This window comes from Pecten maximus, chromosome 7, assembly GCF_902652985.1.
Source record: "Pecten maximus chromosome 7, xPecMax1.1, whole genome shotgun sequence".
Taxonomy (NCBI): Eukaryota; Metazoa; Mollusca; class Bivalvia; order Pectinida; family Pectinidae; genus Pecten; species Pecten maximus.
The window spans coordinates 16397131-16415369 of NC_047021.1; the positions used below are offsets into that span (position 1 = coordinate 16397131).

General features: G+C 37.8%; 1 protein-coding gene across 2 annotated transcripts; it reads left to right on the top strand.

Annotated features, from left to right (window-relative positions):
• The first annotated feature begins 6415 nt into the window (after positions 1-6415).
• On the top strand, positions 6416-11589 carry LOC117331754 (WAP four-disulfide core domain protein 2-like). Of its 2 annotated transcripts, none has more exons than XM_033890632.1 (3): positions 6416-6531; positions 9820-9901; positions 11242-11589. In XM_033890632.1, exons 1-3 carry the CDS (start codon positions 6502-6504, stop codon positions 11574-11576), a joined length of 447 nt encoding a protein of 148 aa, XP_033746523.1. In that variant the 5' UTR covers positions 6416-6501; the 3' UTR covers positions 11577-11589. The 2 variants fall into 2 exon arrangements, with proteins under 2 accessions (XP_033746523.1, XP_033746522.1); XM_033890631.1 differs by lacking the exon at positions 6416-6531 and adding an exon at positions 7209-7295.
• The last annotated feature ends 6650 nt before the right edge of the window (positions 11590-18239 follow it).

Below are 18239 nucleotides of genomic sequence, written 5' to 3' on the forward strand. Positions count from 1 at the left end.
TAGAATGACCCATTTACCGTCCTTTAATAAAGCATTAAAACTTCCTTGGATGCGGAGAATTGTAAACACAGAGGCTAGTTGGAAAACAATGCTTTTAGATTGTATAATACGACAACCAATAAGTTGATGATATTTGGTGATAATTACTATATATATAAAGTTATCTTGTAAATATCAAAATCCTTTTTCGTGCGAGGATTTTGGAATATTTGCCGAATATACCCTAAAACCTGATGTTTACACACCAGACTTATTGAGATTGTCACTATAGCTTAATTTAAATATTAATATTGAATATATGATGAAAATATGACGAAGCCAGTCTATCTAACTATACGCCTGAGTCGTCTCCCTTCCTCACAGACGAGGATACCGACGTTGGAAAATCTAAAATCAACCTATTACTAACTATATGTTTTATATCTTAACACTTAATAAAAGTGTACTCTACAAGAGAGAATGATTTATTCGATTGCACTTTCTGAACAATGGATACTGATATCCACAGATATCTCGTATCTATAATTAGATTCATCATAAAGTAACATTCATTTTGATGTTCTGTTATATATTTGACATACTCTTATTGACATTTCCTCTGAATACACAGACTGTTAATTAATGTAGGACCATTTGTTCATTGTCGCTTTATAATGATTTAATCGGAAGAGGACTTGAGCCTGTTGATACAGTATACCGTCCGCCGGTGTATGTTTTATGGGATTACTGTGTATTAGGATACTGTATACATAATCATTAAGTGTACAATGTACGTAAAACATGACCAATTGATAGAATCCTTTCTAACACAACTTAAATGGATCTAAGTTGTCTTAAATTGTCCAAAAAGGTACAAAGAATACTTATTTAACATTTTTATTAACACTATCATAACTGATTTCATGAATGATTCAGCAATTAGGAGATCAGACCAATTTCGTGTGAGCCATAGTTTGCTACTTTATATTCTAAACTCGTTCGTGGGACCATATATCAGTTCGCGAACGTCTAAAATAGAATGCAATTGATCTAAAGCTAGCGTTTATTACTAAAAGGAGTTGCCTCAAAAACACATTTCCATTATTATATTCCAGTTATTTAAGTATCGAATCATTTTAACGTGATATTTAAAGGTGACAGACTCATATTTGAGAGAAACACGTTGAAAAAAGACGTCTAATTTTGTATAATGATTATGTGTGTGGTTTATATACCGTTCCCCGCACTCAAGCGAGAGGTATTTTGGTGTTAGAGATAGTGAAGATACAGAATACCGATATGATGATGATAACATACTTCAAATTTGAAGCCTATTAAACGAGGGCAAAATACAAACAGAACAATATATTAGAATGTATACTAATGGACAGTACAAGGGGAATGGGAACCTGGTGGTCCGGAAGAGTAAGCGTCTTCTGCTTCATTAACGACACCCACCATACAAATCTACGTCACGACGACACCCACCATACAAATCTACGTCACGACGACACCCACCATACAAATATACGTCACGACGACACCCACCATACAAATCTACGTCACGACGACACCCGCCATACAAATCTAGGTCACGGCGACACCCGCCATACAAATCTACGTCACGACGACACCCGCCATACAAATCTACGTCACGCCGACACCCACCATACAAATCTACGTCACGACGACACCCGCCATACAAATCTACGTCACGGCGACACCCGCCATACAAATCTAGGTCACGGCGACACCCGCCATACAAATCTAGGTCACGACGACACCCGCCATACAAATCTACGTCACGGCGACACCCGCCATACAAATCTAGGTCACGGCGACACCCGCCATACAAATCTAGGTCACGACGACATCCACCATGCAAATCTACGTCACGACGACACCCACCATACAAATCTACGTCACGACGACACCCGCCATACAAATCCAGGTCACGGCGACACCCGCCATACAAATCTAGGTCACGGCGACACCCGCCATACAAATCTAGGTCACGGCGACACCGGCCATACAAATCTAGGTCAAATGCGGGTTAAGTCACGATCTAAACTGAGAGACAAAATGGTGACAACGGAACCACTGTGTATACCAACAAGTATCAAACACTTCTGAATTCATACCGTATAAGGAAATAGAATATTTCTAAATAAGATCAAGATGGCGACCATAAAGCTGTCATGTGGTCTTTATCAACCTCCATTTCCAGAAACCTTCTGTTGTTCATTTCTCCGTCAGTTGACAACATTTGTCACAGACATCGTGGTATATAATGGGAACAAGCCATTGGATAAAGTAGGTAGTGGATGCAGGGATGCTGCTGTATAGAAATGGAAATTTAACAGTAATAATATTGGGAAATTGAAATCTTCCAGCCTATCATTTATTTTAGTTGTATGCTGTCCCTGTAAGTTACTATGTAAGGAAAGATCGAGGTAAGCGGCTGATGTTGAAGAGTCTGGAACGTCTTTGATTTCAAGTTCCACAGTTATATTTGATGGACATGGTCAATCAAGTTTTTGTTAATTAAAGATAGCACATTATCAATATACCTATTGGTGAAATTGTAGGACATAGCAAGGTGACTGGTAAGCTCTTCAATATCTTCAGCCATTACAGAGACACAGTTTTGTTCCCATGGGTATGTCATAAGTCTGTAAGGAAATCTGGTCATCAATCTCAACAAGATGTTGTCCATTAGAAATCCAGTTAATCTCACGATCTCATCTTCGGTGTATTTTCTGTGAGCCAAAGTATTGTGTTTTACGAAATATGCTCCCGTATAGTTCATAACTATGTACATACATCGCCGTTCGCCTTTCTGGGGAAAGAAAGGCTAAGATTATAAGATAACGAAGACGTCTTTCACTCTGGAATAGACAACGGTTGTGTCAAGAGTAGAAAAATAAAACGTTTTGATAGAAAAAAGTTCTTTAGGAGCGGAAGTTCTAGATTGATCAAAGATCTTTTTCAAAGTCACCATTACATTAATTCCACTTCTGGAGTAGAAAGTTTCCCTATTGGACTACAATCCAGACTTTATGGCACTAAGAAATATAGTAAGACGTTTAGACAAAGGCTTAGTTTATTAACTCGAGCCAGCAATTAAACGTTGTTTATGTTGATTCTTATGACGTTTAGGAATCCAATAAAAGCGAGGTAGATCTGCATCCTTCTCACTGTCAGAGATTTTGAAATTTGAATATAATTGGACAGTATTTCGTCTTATGTAGGTATGGTTAACCTGGTTGTCCAGCAAGCCTAATCCTTTTTAAGCCGAAAAAATGTAAAAATGTTCACAGACGAGGATTAAATTAATATGTGCCTTATCTGCGGCCACAACTACAAGCTTGTCATGTAAATCGTTTACTGTGGTTTAACATCGGGATCAAGAAATAGACTTGTGTTTTGTTTTCATTTTGGATTATAAGCTGCTTATTATTTTTAATAATTATGATATTAATGCATTTAATCCATCTTCGACAATGATCCAATGCAGCATATTCACTTCGTGCAAAACAACTCTCGTAGTTTATCGTTTGAATGATGGAAAGGTCGCCCGTTATATCCCTTTGTCTTCTTTGTTGGCTTCCTGGCCAGTCTTCCTTGCCTTCTCGGAAAGTCTCATTAACTTGTACATGTTGTTCCCTATGTGTCAGAAGGACTATATCATTTTCAAAATCAAGGTCATCGAGCTTCTTGACGAAGGTCCACAGTATCCCTGTGAAGTTATCTGTGGTTTTCTGGATACTCAAGCCATAACCATCACGAAGGTTTCTGGCCAAGGCTATGACTTTTGCCATACTTTTCGCTGTGGATAATTTGCCAGGTGGAGTCCACATATAACTATTGGATGATGTTTAAAACCTTGGGGATACATCATAGTACTGTATCCGTTTCTAAGTGGTAATCATATCTATACATTCGATATACTTTTCAATGACGATTCGTTGGCTGGCGATGTGATCTATAATTGAATTGTTCCCTTGAAATCCTGCTTGCATTGATCTCAGCCCTTTGTCTAGCGCATATATAAGACCACCATATGTATGATACTAAGTAATATAAGCTATTCCTTTGTATTGTTTAAATTTGATGTAATATACGAGGGATGATTGATATGTTGTGAGCCTCGTATTGAAGAAGGTACTCAAGGATGATCTTTTTAAGTCCTACTTTTCTCTGACTATATACATGTAAGGCCATGTAACCAAGGACTGGTTTCATTTGGTTAGTTTATATCGACGAGGTAGCATTCTAAGTAAATAAGACAAGCGGCTTTTGCAAAATGGACAAAATCGGTGAAAGAGCAGTGATCCAATATTTGCATAAAAAGATTTAACATCTAAGGATATCCATAATGATATGGTAGCAACACTGGAGAAAGATGCCCCTTCATATGCTAAAGTGAAAAGGTGGGTGGCGGAATTTTAGCGCAGTCGACAGAGCCCTGAGGATGACCCCCGTCCTGGAAGGCCTGTCAATGTTGCAACCCCAGAAATGGTCAATAAAGTTCATGATATCGTTATGACTGACAGGAGAGTCACAGAAAGATATATAGCAATTAGAATAGGCATTTCACAGGAAAGAGTACATTCCATTCTGACCGGGGATCTTGCAATGAGAAAGCCTTCGGCCCAATGGGTACCAAGACTTCTGAGAGTTGATCAGAAGCACACCAGGCACACATTTTTGCGTGCTAATCTTAACCTTTTTGAGAAAGATCCTGCCAACTTTCTTCAGAGATTTGTCACTATGGATGAAATATGGGTCCATCACTCTACCCCAGAGGCCAAACAACAATCGAAACAATGGAAGCACCCTCGCTCTCCCCCACCAAAGAAGGCATATACTGTTCCATCAGCTGGAAAGATTATGACCTCAATTTTCTGGGAGGAAGATGGTGTTCTGCTGATAAATAATCTCCAAAAGGGACAAACAATCAATGACACATACTATGCTTCACTTCTGAGGCAGTTACGGGGAAAGATTAAACTTAAGCGTTGCAGAAAGCCACATAAAGTTGTGTTATTCCATCAGGACAATTCTCCTGTTCACAAGTCTGCCATTTCCATGACTGCCATTCACGATTGTGACTTAAGATTGATTGAGCATCCGCCTTATACACCTGATCTCGCTCCATCAGACTCATCTATTTCCAAACCTGAAAACAGCTATTTCAGGCACCCACTTTCAGTCCCATGATGACGTCATATATGCAGTGGATGGCTTTCTGAACAGCCAAGAAAAGGAGTTCTATAAAAGTGGCATTGAGGCCCTTAAACACCGCTGGCAATAGTGTATAGATACTGAAGGGGATTATGTTTTGAAAAATAATACATGTCCGGCAAAATTCAAATCCTTCAATATGAGGCTTACAACATATCAATCAGCCCTCGAATATGTCTAAATACAATATAACAAACGATACTTTTCCAATCCGCCCACGACTCCGAATTCATATAATTTGCCTGGAGGATTTCTGATGACTTACTTTATTATGTAACGGTCATCAATATTGGTAACACTGCGAAAATAGAAACTTTCATTTTCCATCGAGTATTAGACTTTCCGACTTCGCTTTGAATACCCTTAAAGCTTGGCGAGCGTTGTTGTAGAAACACAGCAGTTGTTTACTAAGATTCAATAGGAAAACACTTGAAGTTTTGTCCATGTGCCTTTAATATCATTTGAGTCTCCAGTTTTTTTTAGATCTGTACTATCGCTAAAAATCAACGAAAGGATGATTTCATTCAGTATGCAGAATGCGCAAGACATGACGTTTTAAATGTTTAGGTAGAGACAATAGATGTAAAGTTATACATTTTAAGGAAAAGGAAGTGATGTAAAACAAAAGAGTCGCTATCGAAAGTCTTATCAATGACGTAACTCTACACCGCAGACACACGGCGATACATCACAGATACCTGTGTATTGGTATTGAAGTGCACACTCCACAATACGACAAACATGGTCACCTGTCATATAAATCAGATATGTCACATCGCACCTGCCTCTAAGCCCCACAGTGATGTGTGGAGTATAATGTCTCCGTATGTTTTAAATCCTCACAAGCTGGTTTGAAAGGTATATTTAACTTAAAAGTAAAATAATTTAACTTCAAATTCTTCAGCCAGTTTTAAAATAGTAATGAAATAAAATATTGCAATCTAAAATTATTTTGGGATAAGAAGTGATTTTTACACGAAACTGTAAGTGACAATATCTAGATACAAGTATAAGAATAGGATATTTAATTACGTAGCTAACAACGTCTGAGATGTAGACCATGACAGTTTGACAAGGTGACCAGTTATATTCTATACTGGTGTGTAGTGTGTCGTCCTACTATAAATGGCTGTAATTGATTGAACTCCTCATTACCATGTACAATTTACTTTATATCGGCTATATATAACCGGGCAAAAGTTCATACGTGTAGTCGAGGCGTGGAACACCTGGCACTACACACAGGTAAAATGATTCTCTTCATTTCAACTATACATGCTACTATCGTTTCATAGGAAATACACTGTAAGTTGTGACGATATTAACACGCATAATTAAACTCAACAATCTAAAGATGTGTTATCGCTTAAGATTTCTACAATCTCGATAATTAGGCTTTTAAGAAAAAGTTCATTCAATGTTTTGTCATAATATGCTTACGAATTGTATGTTATTTCTTTCCTGTCTTTCGATACAGCAGATGAACGTTTACGTTATTATCCAGACTGATATAAGTAAATCAATGTATCCTGGGTTTCCAGCATTCACATAATAGAACATTCACCTCGCCTAATAATTCAACATTAGCTTTAGGAAAAATAACTGTTGGCTAACAAACACAAATATGCACCGAGAAAAAAACCCTGAAATATTTCATTATTTTGTAACACAATAATTGTATATTCGATATTCACTTCTAAGATGACTATACCTGATTGTGATAGGCGGATTCAGAGGAGTAAAAGGTACTGAGCGTATAACAATTGTTTTCTGAAATATCAGTTGACTTGATTATGTTAATTAAATCTTCTTCGTGCATATCAATTAGTTTTAATTGTTAAAACGAAAATTAATATTCTGGAGTGTGCAGAAACAAGTATAAAGAAAATCAACTCAAAGAAGAGCGCTAATAATCACGTGACATACTGACACAGTGTTTAATCATAAAGACAGTCATAATATACTGTTAGTCGAAACCTGAAGACCCATACGAGTGCTTACAGAACGAATAGATGGCAAGAGTCAAGATGTCGCCCGTCAACCTCGGGATATTGTCGCTGTCCAGATTTGTAAGCATGGTGACCTTTAATGTGACACGTTTTTGAAATCAGGGCCAAGTTAATTGAATTTTAATCTCATCTTGGCCTACGGTTTACTGTGCATATATGATTTTATTAAGAAGTTCTTTATCATTCCCTGTCTTCAAAGTGATACTGAGGCTCAACGCTTAAAGTTGGAGGTTAAAATATTTAAATAATATATGAATTGAAAAATAGATAAAAATCAAACTTCATCATACATCTGTTTCGTCCTTTAGGACTCGTCAGTGATGTTAGGGGCATCATACAGCTGTTACGTCATTCTAGGACAAGAAATGTATAAATCCCGAAGTAAAGGTTAGAAAGTCCAACCAATTTGTTTTGTAGCAATACAATTTGTTGAAATCAAGTCAAAATGGGCCTAAACATATGTTTAAAAACAGAAGGGAGGCCGTCAACTCATTGATTAATTAATTTGGCAAATTTTGAATACCAGATCAAATGAACCTAAATTATGGATATTTATGTATTCATTTTATTCAATCCAACAGACCCATGGGTCCAATCACAGAATTGATAGCTATGATAACAAAAGTATATAGTAAACTATCACAGATCAGAACATGTAATGTATAAGATTGATATTACATGTAGTATAGTGAGACATGTAGTGGAAATATAAAAAAAATATACTGCCTTTAGGAGAGACTTAAAAGAATACACTCCAATATAAAGTCGAGTACACTGGCATTTCGGTTAAAAGTTCTAATCATACGATTAAAAATTCTGTAATCATATAGACGTGACATGCATCGTGACGGTAAATTTCTGGGTCCACCCAAACTCCCAAAGGATTGGTCAATATCCGCACACGTGACTAGCACCTCAAAATCAATCTGGCTATCAATAACTATCTCCCGAAATGAATGTACCTTACGTCATATATTTGTCTCGTTTTTCTTGGGCTCGTCACTGACACTAGTGGGCTTATACTGCGTTTTCCCGGAAATAAAACATGGGCCTTAACGAATGCTGTACAACATGTTATGGAGTGGTGAATCATCTGTTACAATGGGGAAGATATTAATGTTTCGATCTAGATGGCCACAGTTGTTAGAATTAAAGTAACATCTAGGATGGATAGACGCATGCATTCAGTCAAATAACTCTAGTTCTTTCCTGTCAGTATATAAATATCAACCGTAATCTGAATAGGAATAATGACTAGATATGTGCCGAGTCATATCCACCGAAATTGTGTATTGGAAAGACACATATCAATGTATATTATCATACTGTATTTCACTTAAACACATTTTGCAATTACGTGATGATTATCAAGTATTTACATACATCTTTTTAATATATGAATGTAAACAAAGAAAAATACATATATGTATTACATTCAGAGAAAGTATGTGTATTCTCCTTACGTAAACGAATTATGTACATAAGAAATATGCAGAAAAATGGACACTCATAGTTTAAAAATATATTTTGACGTAACTTGTGGTACGCAGGTGTTAAAAGTAAGATGTGGTGTTTGTATTAACTTGCTACCTGATGTTGATACTTAGACTTAACATAATCTATATGCAACAGGAAATCTATTTAGGGATAAACATCATAAGATTGATATAAGTTTGGTGGATTCGTGACTTTGTGGTAAAGTCAACAGGTAGCAGACACGCACGTCTGACTTCCAATTACACAATAGGTCCATATTAATTCATTTCTACAGTATCGTTAGATTCTCTTTTTAGGTAGCAGTGTACAGTAAAAATGCCCAATTTTGAAAAATATGGCACATGTCTTAGATATGTAAACATTGCCAGTTAACCCTACATATAACCTCTAATAAAGTATATATATTTGTAATCTGTACAACATTTGTAATTTTAATATAGCTCTGAAGGATAAGTAAACTGATATTTTCTGTGTTTTTTTAGAGCTGTGAATACCATGGTAACGCTTGAAAAATGCTCAAAAATTGCAAAATATTATGATATTTGACCCAAAATGACACAATTCTCTACACAATTTTTTTTCTGAAACCTATTTAAAATTAAATATCTCTATCCCAAAGACAGAATTAATCTTGTTTTGACATATGTTGTAAGTTAATGTCCTACTGTAGTGTTCTACCTTAAATTGATAAATATCAATACCTATATAAGGATACGAGATCCGTTATAATAGTTAATTTAGAATTGATCATTGAGTTCATAACACATAGTACAGGAGGCAGCTGTAGCTTAAACACAGTCTAACAATGTAACTAGAGCAGCATTAGAAATAGACAGAGGAACACTCAAATACAATATTGACTTTCATAGCTCTACACTGATCATTCTTCCATTTCACAAGTGTTGATTATATGTGATATAACCCATTATCATTGGAGGATTTAACGATACTTGTTAATTATGCTACTCTCAAAGTTTCATATTTCAGTGGTTGGCTAGTTAAAAAATGTCAACTTTGGCACCGCAATTCAGAAGAATTCATGAATTATTTTTTCAACACTATCTGAACCTACTTCTGTAATTTGCAGATTCCGTCCAGAATGAAGATCACGAAAACCATTTGTCAGACAGTGGTCGGATTATCGATGCTAGTGGTCATTGTACAGAATGGTAGGTTCATTGTTTTAGATAATTTCAAGCAATACTACCTTCCTTGAGTAAACACTAGGTACCATAATATGTGGACTTTATATCGCCTCTCGGTTTAAGGGGGTAGAGGGATTGGATTGGTGTTTCTTTCCACTTTTAGCCGAGAAAGAATTCAAGTCAGACATATGACATTTTGACAGGAACATTAAGAGAAATAAATAAATTTATTACATTTTTACCAGTGAAATATCAAAAATTATTCATTCTATAAAAGTGATATTTTTCAATATCATATTTTTCAATAGTGAAAAAAAATCACTTTTGCTGATTTGACCAATCAAATTAATGATTAGAAAATACCAAAATAATTGACCAATCAGAAAGACCGACATATATGTCAGCACCTGGACAGGGGGAACTACTTTTTTTGTTTACAAATTATCGCTGTAGGCCTAGTTAGCATACGGGGTAGGTTTTTTGTTGATAAAAAATGTAATAAACAGAATATCTAACAGTGTCTTCAGTAATACCAAATATATTTCACTCGTGTGGCTAATATTTTGATATTTTTCACTCGTGCTGCGCACTCGTGAAAAATATCAAAATATTAGCCCCACTCGTGAAATATATTTGGTATTACTGAAGACACTGTTATATATCCTCTATGTATTTAAATGTGGTCGTTTGGAACATATTACTAACTAAATTTGTCATTATTTCGTTATTTGTTACACATTATGAAAATGTGACAATGTATTGATGGCGCGTTCGGCTGATCTACAGACATTTTCGTTTCCAATTTTTAATTTTATCAAGCAATACATCAGGATATGTTTTCTGAAACACTATACATTTTGGAACCACCACACAATTTTCTTTGTTTCCCTTTTGTCTCTCTTGGAAACCATGGGACACATGCTTTACGTTTTTATAAATGTTGAATTATGGGGCGTTTGCACCTCTCCATCCAGATGTTGACCTTTCTTTTGAACTGTTTCCTCAGACTGCTATGTATCATTACTTTATAGGATGCAAATTTATTAAATGTTGGCTTTAACTCTCCATCAGTATTGAAAGGTGTATATTTTGTGTGCCTTTTGTACATTAATTTGATTGTGTATTTCACAAGCGGTACCTGGCTGTCTATGGCAGTCATCAAGTCATGATTATCATCACAGGCCTAAAGTCCTATTTGTGGACGTTCATAATAAATAAAACATCACGTACAAACAAAGCATTTGATATTTTTCGTGACCTTTTTGTTGTCTTGTATATAACTGGTTCCCTTGCTGATATTGTACCGTCAATATATTTGATAATCATATAATAATACTTTTTAAACATGTTTTCCCTCTTCTCAGCTTCCATGCGTTCACGAGCAGGCCTTTGTCCTCATCCGCTTTTGGCTCAGCGAAATTGGTCATCAAGATGCCTGTCCGATTGTGCGCACGATTACCATTGTAAGCCGTACCAGAAGTGCTGCTCCTATGATTACTGTGCCAGCTGTATCGACATTATACCAAAGTGTGGCAGTCACGTGGACCGTACGTCACATCCGCCAGGAGCGGGAAAGTGTTTTTCTCAGTGTGACCTTGACAATCCTTGCCCCCTAGGCGAGGCGTGCTGTAGAGACGGATGTAAAAGTTATTGTTATGGACCTTTTAAAAACTATCTACAGCCGGTAATAAATGATTAGCAATATAGATAAATAATGTTCGTGTCAATTCTTTTAAATGTCCGTATGTACACTGGATAGAGGAATCCTTTGGGTGAATAGTAAATAGACAAAGATGTTGAAAAATATATTTGAAACTTACATAAACATCAGTGGCATTAATCAAAACAATAATTGCAGCACCGGTTTACGAAATGGTAAATGCTGAAATGGGGAGGACAATATAACAATCATGTCAATCAATAGTAGTACTATATCCCCTTAACAGAGAAATATAACAGAAAGACCAGAATCACAAGGGGAAAAGATCACCACAATAACTGAACAAATCAGGAACATCAAAACAGAAGATAAAACCGGAATAGGAAATTAAAACTGAAGGAAAGGTAGCTAGACTGCGGAAACACCAACGAGTAGGTATGATTATTTGCACGAACAGTGGAGAAAATAAAACAAAAGATACCAATAAAGAATAAAGAACAATAGACAAAACTAATGACCAGACTGAACGTACACAGAAAACCGTAAGACCGCTACAGTAATTGAACTAAAAATTGCACTGAAAAGCGCTACAAGTTAAAATGAAACGGAAGTTAGTTCCACTTCTTGCTAATGCACCTGGACCCAGGATCAACATAATACATTACAACTGGCTTACTGACATCACAGGACTATGTATCCCGTGTCATAGCTGTCATACTAACATCACATGACTACGTATCCCGTGTCATAGCTGACATACTAACATCACAGGACTACGTATTCGGTGTCATAGCTGACATACTGACATCACAGGACTACCGGTATCGTCACAGTGTCCAGGTCATAGCCGACATACTACAAATCAAGCATACTGACACAGAACGGGTCATAGCGACATACTGACATCACAAGACTACTGCTAAGCTGGTCATAGGTTCACGTTAGCCGCCATCTGCATCAAAGACTACGTATTCTGTGTCATAGCCGACACTGACTCACAAGACTAGTATCGTCATAGCTGACATACGACATCACAAGACTCGTATTCTGTGTCAATCTAACCTACTGACATCACAAGACTACGTATTCCGTGCATACTGACATACTGATATCACAAGACTACGTATTCCGTGTCATAGCTGACATACTGATATCACATGACTACGTATCCCGTGTCATAGCTGACATACTAACATCACAGGACTACGTATTCGGTGTCATAGCTGACATACTGACATCACAGGACTACATATCCCGGGTCATAGCTGACATACTGACATCACAAGACTACGTATTCTGTGTCATAGCCGACATACTGACATCACAAGACTACGTATTCTGTGTCATAGCTGGCACACTGACATCACAAGACTGCGTATTCTGTGTCATATCTAACATACTGACATCACAAGACTACGTATTCCGTGTCATAGCTGACATACTGATATCACAAGACTACGTATTCCGTGTCATAGCTGACATACTGATATCACATGACCACGTATCCCGTGTCATAGCTGACATACTAACATCACAGGACTACGTATTCGGTGTCATAGCTGACATACTGACATCACAGGACTACATATCCCGGGTCATAGCTGACATACTGACATCACAAGACTACGTATTCTGTGTCATAGCCGACATACTGACATCACAAGACTACGTATTCTGTGTCATAGCTGGCACACTGACATCACAAGACTGCGTATTCTGTGTCATATCTAACATACTGACATCACAAGACTACGTATTCCGTGTCATAGCTGACATACTGATATCACAAGACTACGTATTCCGTGTCATAGCTGACATACTGATATCACAAGACTACGTATTCTGTGTCATAGCTAACATACTGACATCACAGGACTACGTATCCCATATCAAAGCTGACATACTGACATCACATGCCTTCGTATTCTGTACCATAGCTGGCATGGCACCATCGCAGGACTACGTATTCTGTGGCATAGCCGATATACTTAAATCACAGAACTACATATTCCGTATTATAGCTGACATACTAACATCACAGGACTACGTATTCCGTGTCATAGCTGACATACTGACATAACATGACTTCGTATTATGTACCATACATATGTAGGTGGCATGGCACCATCACAGAACTACGTATTCCGTGTTAAACCTTGCATGCTGATATCACATGACTACTGGGTCGCGACTATACCCTGAGATTCAGCGCCAGGATGGTAGCTATAGGGTTTTTATTCGCAGAAAAAAACCCATTTTATATCATTTTCATTAACAAATCCTTGTATTCCCTTGGCAGTCTATATTGCTACTGTTTATAGAACACATCTAGTATAGCAGACCCTATTTTCCGTGCGAAATATAAGGCGTTCGAGTAAAGCGCTCCCTATATAAGATACTAGAAATCTAGAAATTGAAGTAAATACATGTACCTTGGCCATAGACAGGGAAAGTTACCTTGTTTCTGTTGTGGTCGCCAGCTGAGCGAGCACGCTTAGCATGCGTAATGACCGATTTCACGCACTTTGATTTTGTTTGTAAACACAACCACGTGGAACATCATTGAACATCATGATTCAACTGAAAGATATTTATGAAAAAAGTGCCAATTTAAAAAATTCATCTAGTAGCTTATCAAAATCGGATTTTTATTAACTTAGCTGGTAGGTCGATGTAATGTCGACTTACTTGCAGAAATTCGCGAAATACAGCTTTGAGTTTGTTTACCAAGCGTCCGTCGAAATGCAAAATAAGAAGGGCGCACGAGCCAGGGGAGATAGACTTATGTTGCATTATTAAGAGCCATGTAATACTCACCACCACCAGCATACCATCAAAACATGATACGAATTCGTTTTGCACGAATACATGACAAAATGTCCGTACAAACAAGACAAGTTAAGAATTGTCAAATGTCAGCTTTATGTAACACTAGCATCATTTTATTATTTAAATAAATGATCTCCCTTTTTCATTTATCAATGTATCAGTATATTTTTGCCATTGGATCACTAATTGCAATTTAGTCGAAATGACAGTATGACACTAGTCTTCTGACAACAGCTATAGGAGCAGTTAAGTAAAATGAACGCCTCAGAAGCGTCTAGAGAGTACTGCATTCCTCGACAAACCATTGTTGACAAATCAAATGCTACCTATAGAAAGGCAGCCTCTGGACCTACCCGCATGTTACAAGAGAAAGATGTTATGGAGGTCATTAACAGGTAATATATATACGAGGGCTGATTGATAAGTTGAAGGAGGTACTCAAGGATGATCTTTTACATCCTACTGTTCTCTGACTATATAGGGCCGTGTACCCAAGGACTGGTCTCATTTGCTTAGTTTATATCGACAAGGTAGCACTCTAAAGTAAACATGACAAGCGGCTTTTGCAAAATGGACAAAATCAGTGAAAGAGCAGGTATCCAATATTTCCATAAAAAACGGTTTAACACTTAAGGATATCATAATGATATGGTAGCAACACTAGGGAAAGATTCCCCTTCATATGCTACAGTGAAAAGGTGGGTGGCGGAGTTTAATCGCCTTGAGGATGACCCCCATCCTAGAAGGCCTATCAATTTTGTAACCCAAGAAATGGTTGATAAAGTTCATGATATTTTTATGGCCGACAGGCGAGTCACATGATAATAAAGTAACGTTTTTTGCAGTTTGCTGTACTTTATTGAAGTGTATATTACTGTACTGGCCTACCCATATAGGCCAGTACAGCAAACTACAAAAAACGTTACTTTAGGCCAAAGTGTATTGATTTACTTATGTATTTACCGACCTTCGTGTGTGTATAGAGTTGTCTGGCCAGTTGTTTCCCTATTAGATCATGTAATAGTTTGATGTAATATAGTTCAAAAGTTTAAGATAGTACGTGTCAGCAGAATTGTCCTGTTTACATGTATAAAAGAACATGCTTGTCGACTACCTTGGAGTCAGAGAAACAACATCTATACTCTGTCTCTGAATAAATATTCAGTCATCTAAACTTGCGTCAAGAGCTTTCATTTACAACACCACACCATTCATCTATACACAGAAAGATATATAGCCAGTAGAGCTGGTATTTCACAGGAAAGAGTACATTTATTTCTGTCCGAGGATCTTGCAATGATAAAGCTTTCTGACAGTTGATCAGAAGCACCCCAGGCGCACATTATCACGTGCTAATTAATCATAACCTTTTTGAGGAAGATCCGACCGACTTTCTTCAGAAATGTGTCACTATGGATGAAATATGGGTTCATCATTTTACCTCAGAGGCCAAACAACAATCGAAACAATGAAAGAACCATGGCTCTCCCCCGCCAATGAAGGCAAAGACTGTTCCATCAGCTAGGAAGATTATGACCTCGGTTTTCTGGGATGCAGATGGTATTCTGCCGATATATTATCTCCAAAAGGGACAAACAATCAATGGCACATACTATGCTTCACTTCTGATGCAGTTACGGGAAAAGTTTAAACGTAAGCGCCACAGAAAGCTCACTAAAGGTGTGTGATTCCATCAGGACAATGATCTTGTTCACAAGTCTGCCATTTTCATGGTTGCCATTTACGATTGTGGCCTTAAATTGATTGAGCAGCCGTCTTATTCACCTAAAGGTGTGTGATTCTATCAGGACAATGCTCCTGCTCATAAGTCTGCCATTGCCATGGCTTCCATTCACGATTGTGGCTTAAAATTGATCGAGCATCCGCCTTATTCGCCTGATCTCGCTCCTTCAGCCTTTCGTCTATTTCCAAAACTGAAAACCGCTATTTCAGGAACCCTAACCCCAACCCTAACATGCAGTGGATGGCGTTCTGAGCAGCCAAGAAAAGAATTTCTATAAAAGTGGCATTGAGGCCCTTAAATACCGCTGGGAAATGTGTATAGATACTGAAGGAGATTATGTTGAAAAATAATACAATATGACCGGCAAAATTCAAATCCTTAAATATGAGGCTCATAACTTAACAATCAGCTCTCGTATATAAAAACAAGAGGCCCAATGGGCCTGTATCGCTCACCTGGCTCTACAGCAACTTTGAAGTTGGTTGAGGTCATTTCTACTATGCTGATTACTTCTTTATTCAAATATCAGAGTAGGCTAGGTTTATTCATATTAATAAATTTTCTAGTCCTTTATTCCAGCATTCTATTGGCCTAATATCAGGTCTCAAAGGCTCTTGGCTATCGCAAAATTATTATTTACAGATTTAAGCCGATTTCACCCCTGTGACCTTGAATGTAGGTCAAGGTCATTCATTTGAACAAACTTGGTAGCCCTTCACCCCAGCATGCTTAAAACCTAATATCAAGTCCCTGGGCCTCTTGGTTATTGAGAAAAAGTTGTTTGAAGATTACAGCCTATTTGCCCAATGTGACCTTGAATGAAGGTCAAGGTCATTTATTTGAACAAACTTGGTAGCCCTTGATCCCAGCATGCTACAGCCTAATATCAAATCCCTGGGCCTCTTGGTTATTGAGAAGAAGTCGTTTGAAGATTATAGCCTATTTCACCTCTGTGACCTTGAATGAAGGTCAAGGCCATTTATTTGAACAACCTTGGTAGCCCTTCACCCTAGCATGCTACAGGCCCAATATCAAGTCCCTGAGCCTCTTGCTTATTGCGAAGAAGTTGTTTGAAGATTATAGCCTATTTCACCCATGTGACCTTGAATGAAGGTCAAGGTCATTTCTTTGAACAAACTTGGTAGCCCTTCACCCCAGCATGCTACAGGCCCAATATCAAGTCCCTGGGCCTCTTGGTTATTGAGAAGAAGTCGTTTGAAGATTATAGCCTATTTTACCTCTGTGACCTTGAATGAAGGTCAAGGTCATTTCTTTGAACAAACTTGGTAGCCCTTCACCCCAGCATGCTACAGGCCCAATATCAAGTCCCTGGGCCTCTTGGTTATTGCGAAGAAGTTGTTTGAAGATTATAGCCTATTTCACCCATGTGACATTGAATGAAGGTCAAGGTCATTTCTTTGAACAACTTGGTAGCCCTTGATCCCAGCATGCTACAGGCCCAATATCAAGCCCCTGGGCCTCTTGGTTATTGAGAAGAAGTCGTTTGAAGATTATAGCCTATTTCACCTCTGTGACCTTGAATGAAGGTCAAGGTCATTTCTTTGAACAAACTTGGTAGCCCTTCACCCCAGCATGTTACAGGCCCAATATGAAGTTACTGAGCCTCTTGGTTATTGCGAAGAAGTTGTTTGAAGATTATAGCCTATTTCACCCATGTGACCTTGAATGAAGGTCAAGGTTATTTCTTTGAACAAACTTGGTAGCCCTTCACCCAAGCATGCTACAGGCCCAATATCAAGTCCCTTGGCCTCTTGGTTATTGAGAAGAAGTTGTTTGAAGACTACAGCCTATTTACCCCATGTGACCTTGAATGAAGGTCAAGGTCATTTCTTTGAACAAACTTGGTAGCCCTTGATCCCAGCATGCTACAGGCCTAATATCAAGTCCCTGGGCCTCTTGGTTATTGAGAAGAAGTCGTTTGAAGATTATAGCCTATTTCACCTCTGTGACCTTGAATGAAGGTCAAGGTCATTTCTTTGAACAAACTTGGTAGCCCTTCACCCCAGCATGTTACAGGCCCAATATGAAGTTCCTGAGCCTCTTGGTTATTGAGAAGAAGTTGTTTCAATGAAAAAGTTGACGCCGGACGGACGGCCGGACGGACGGAC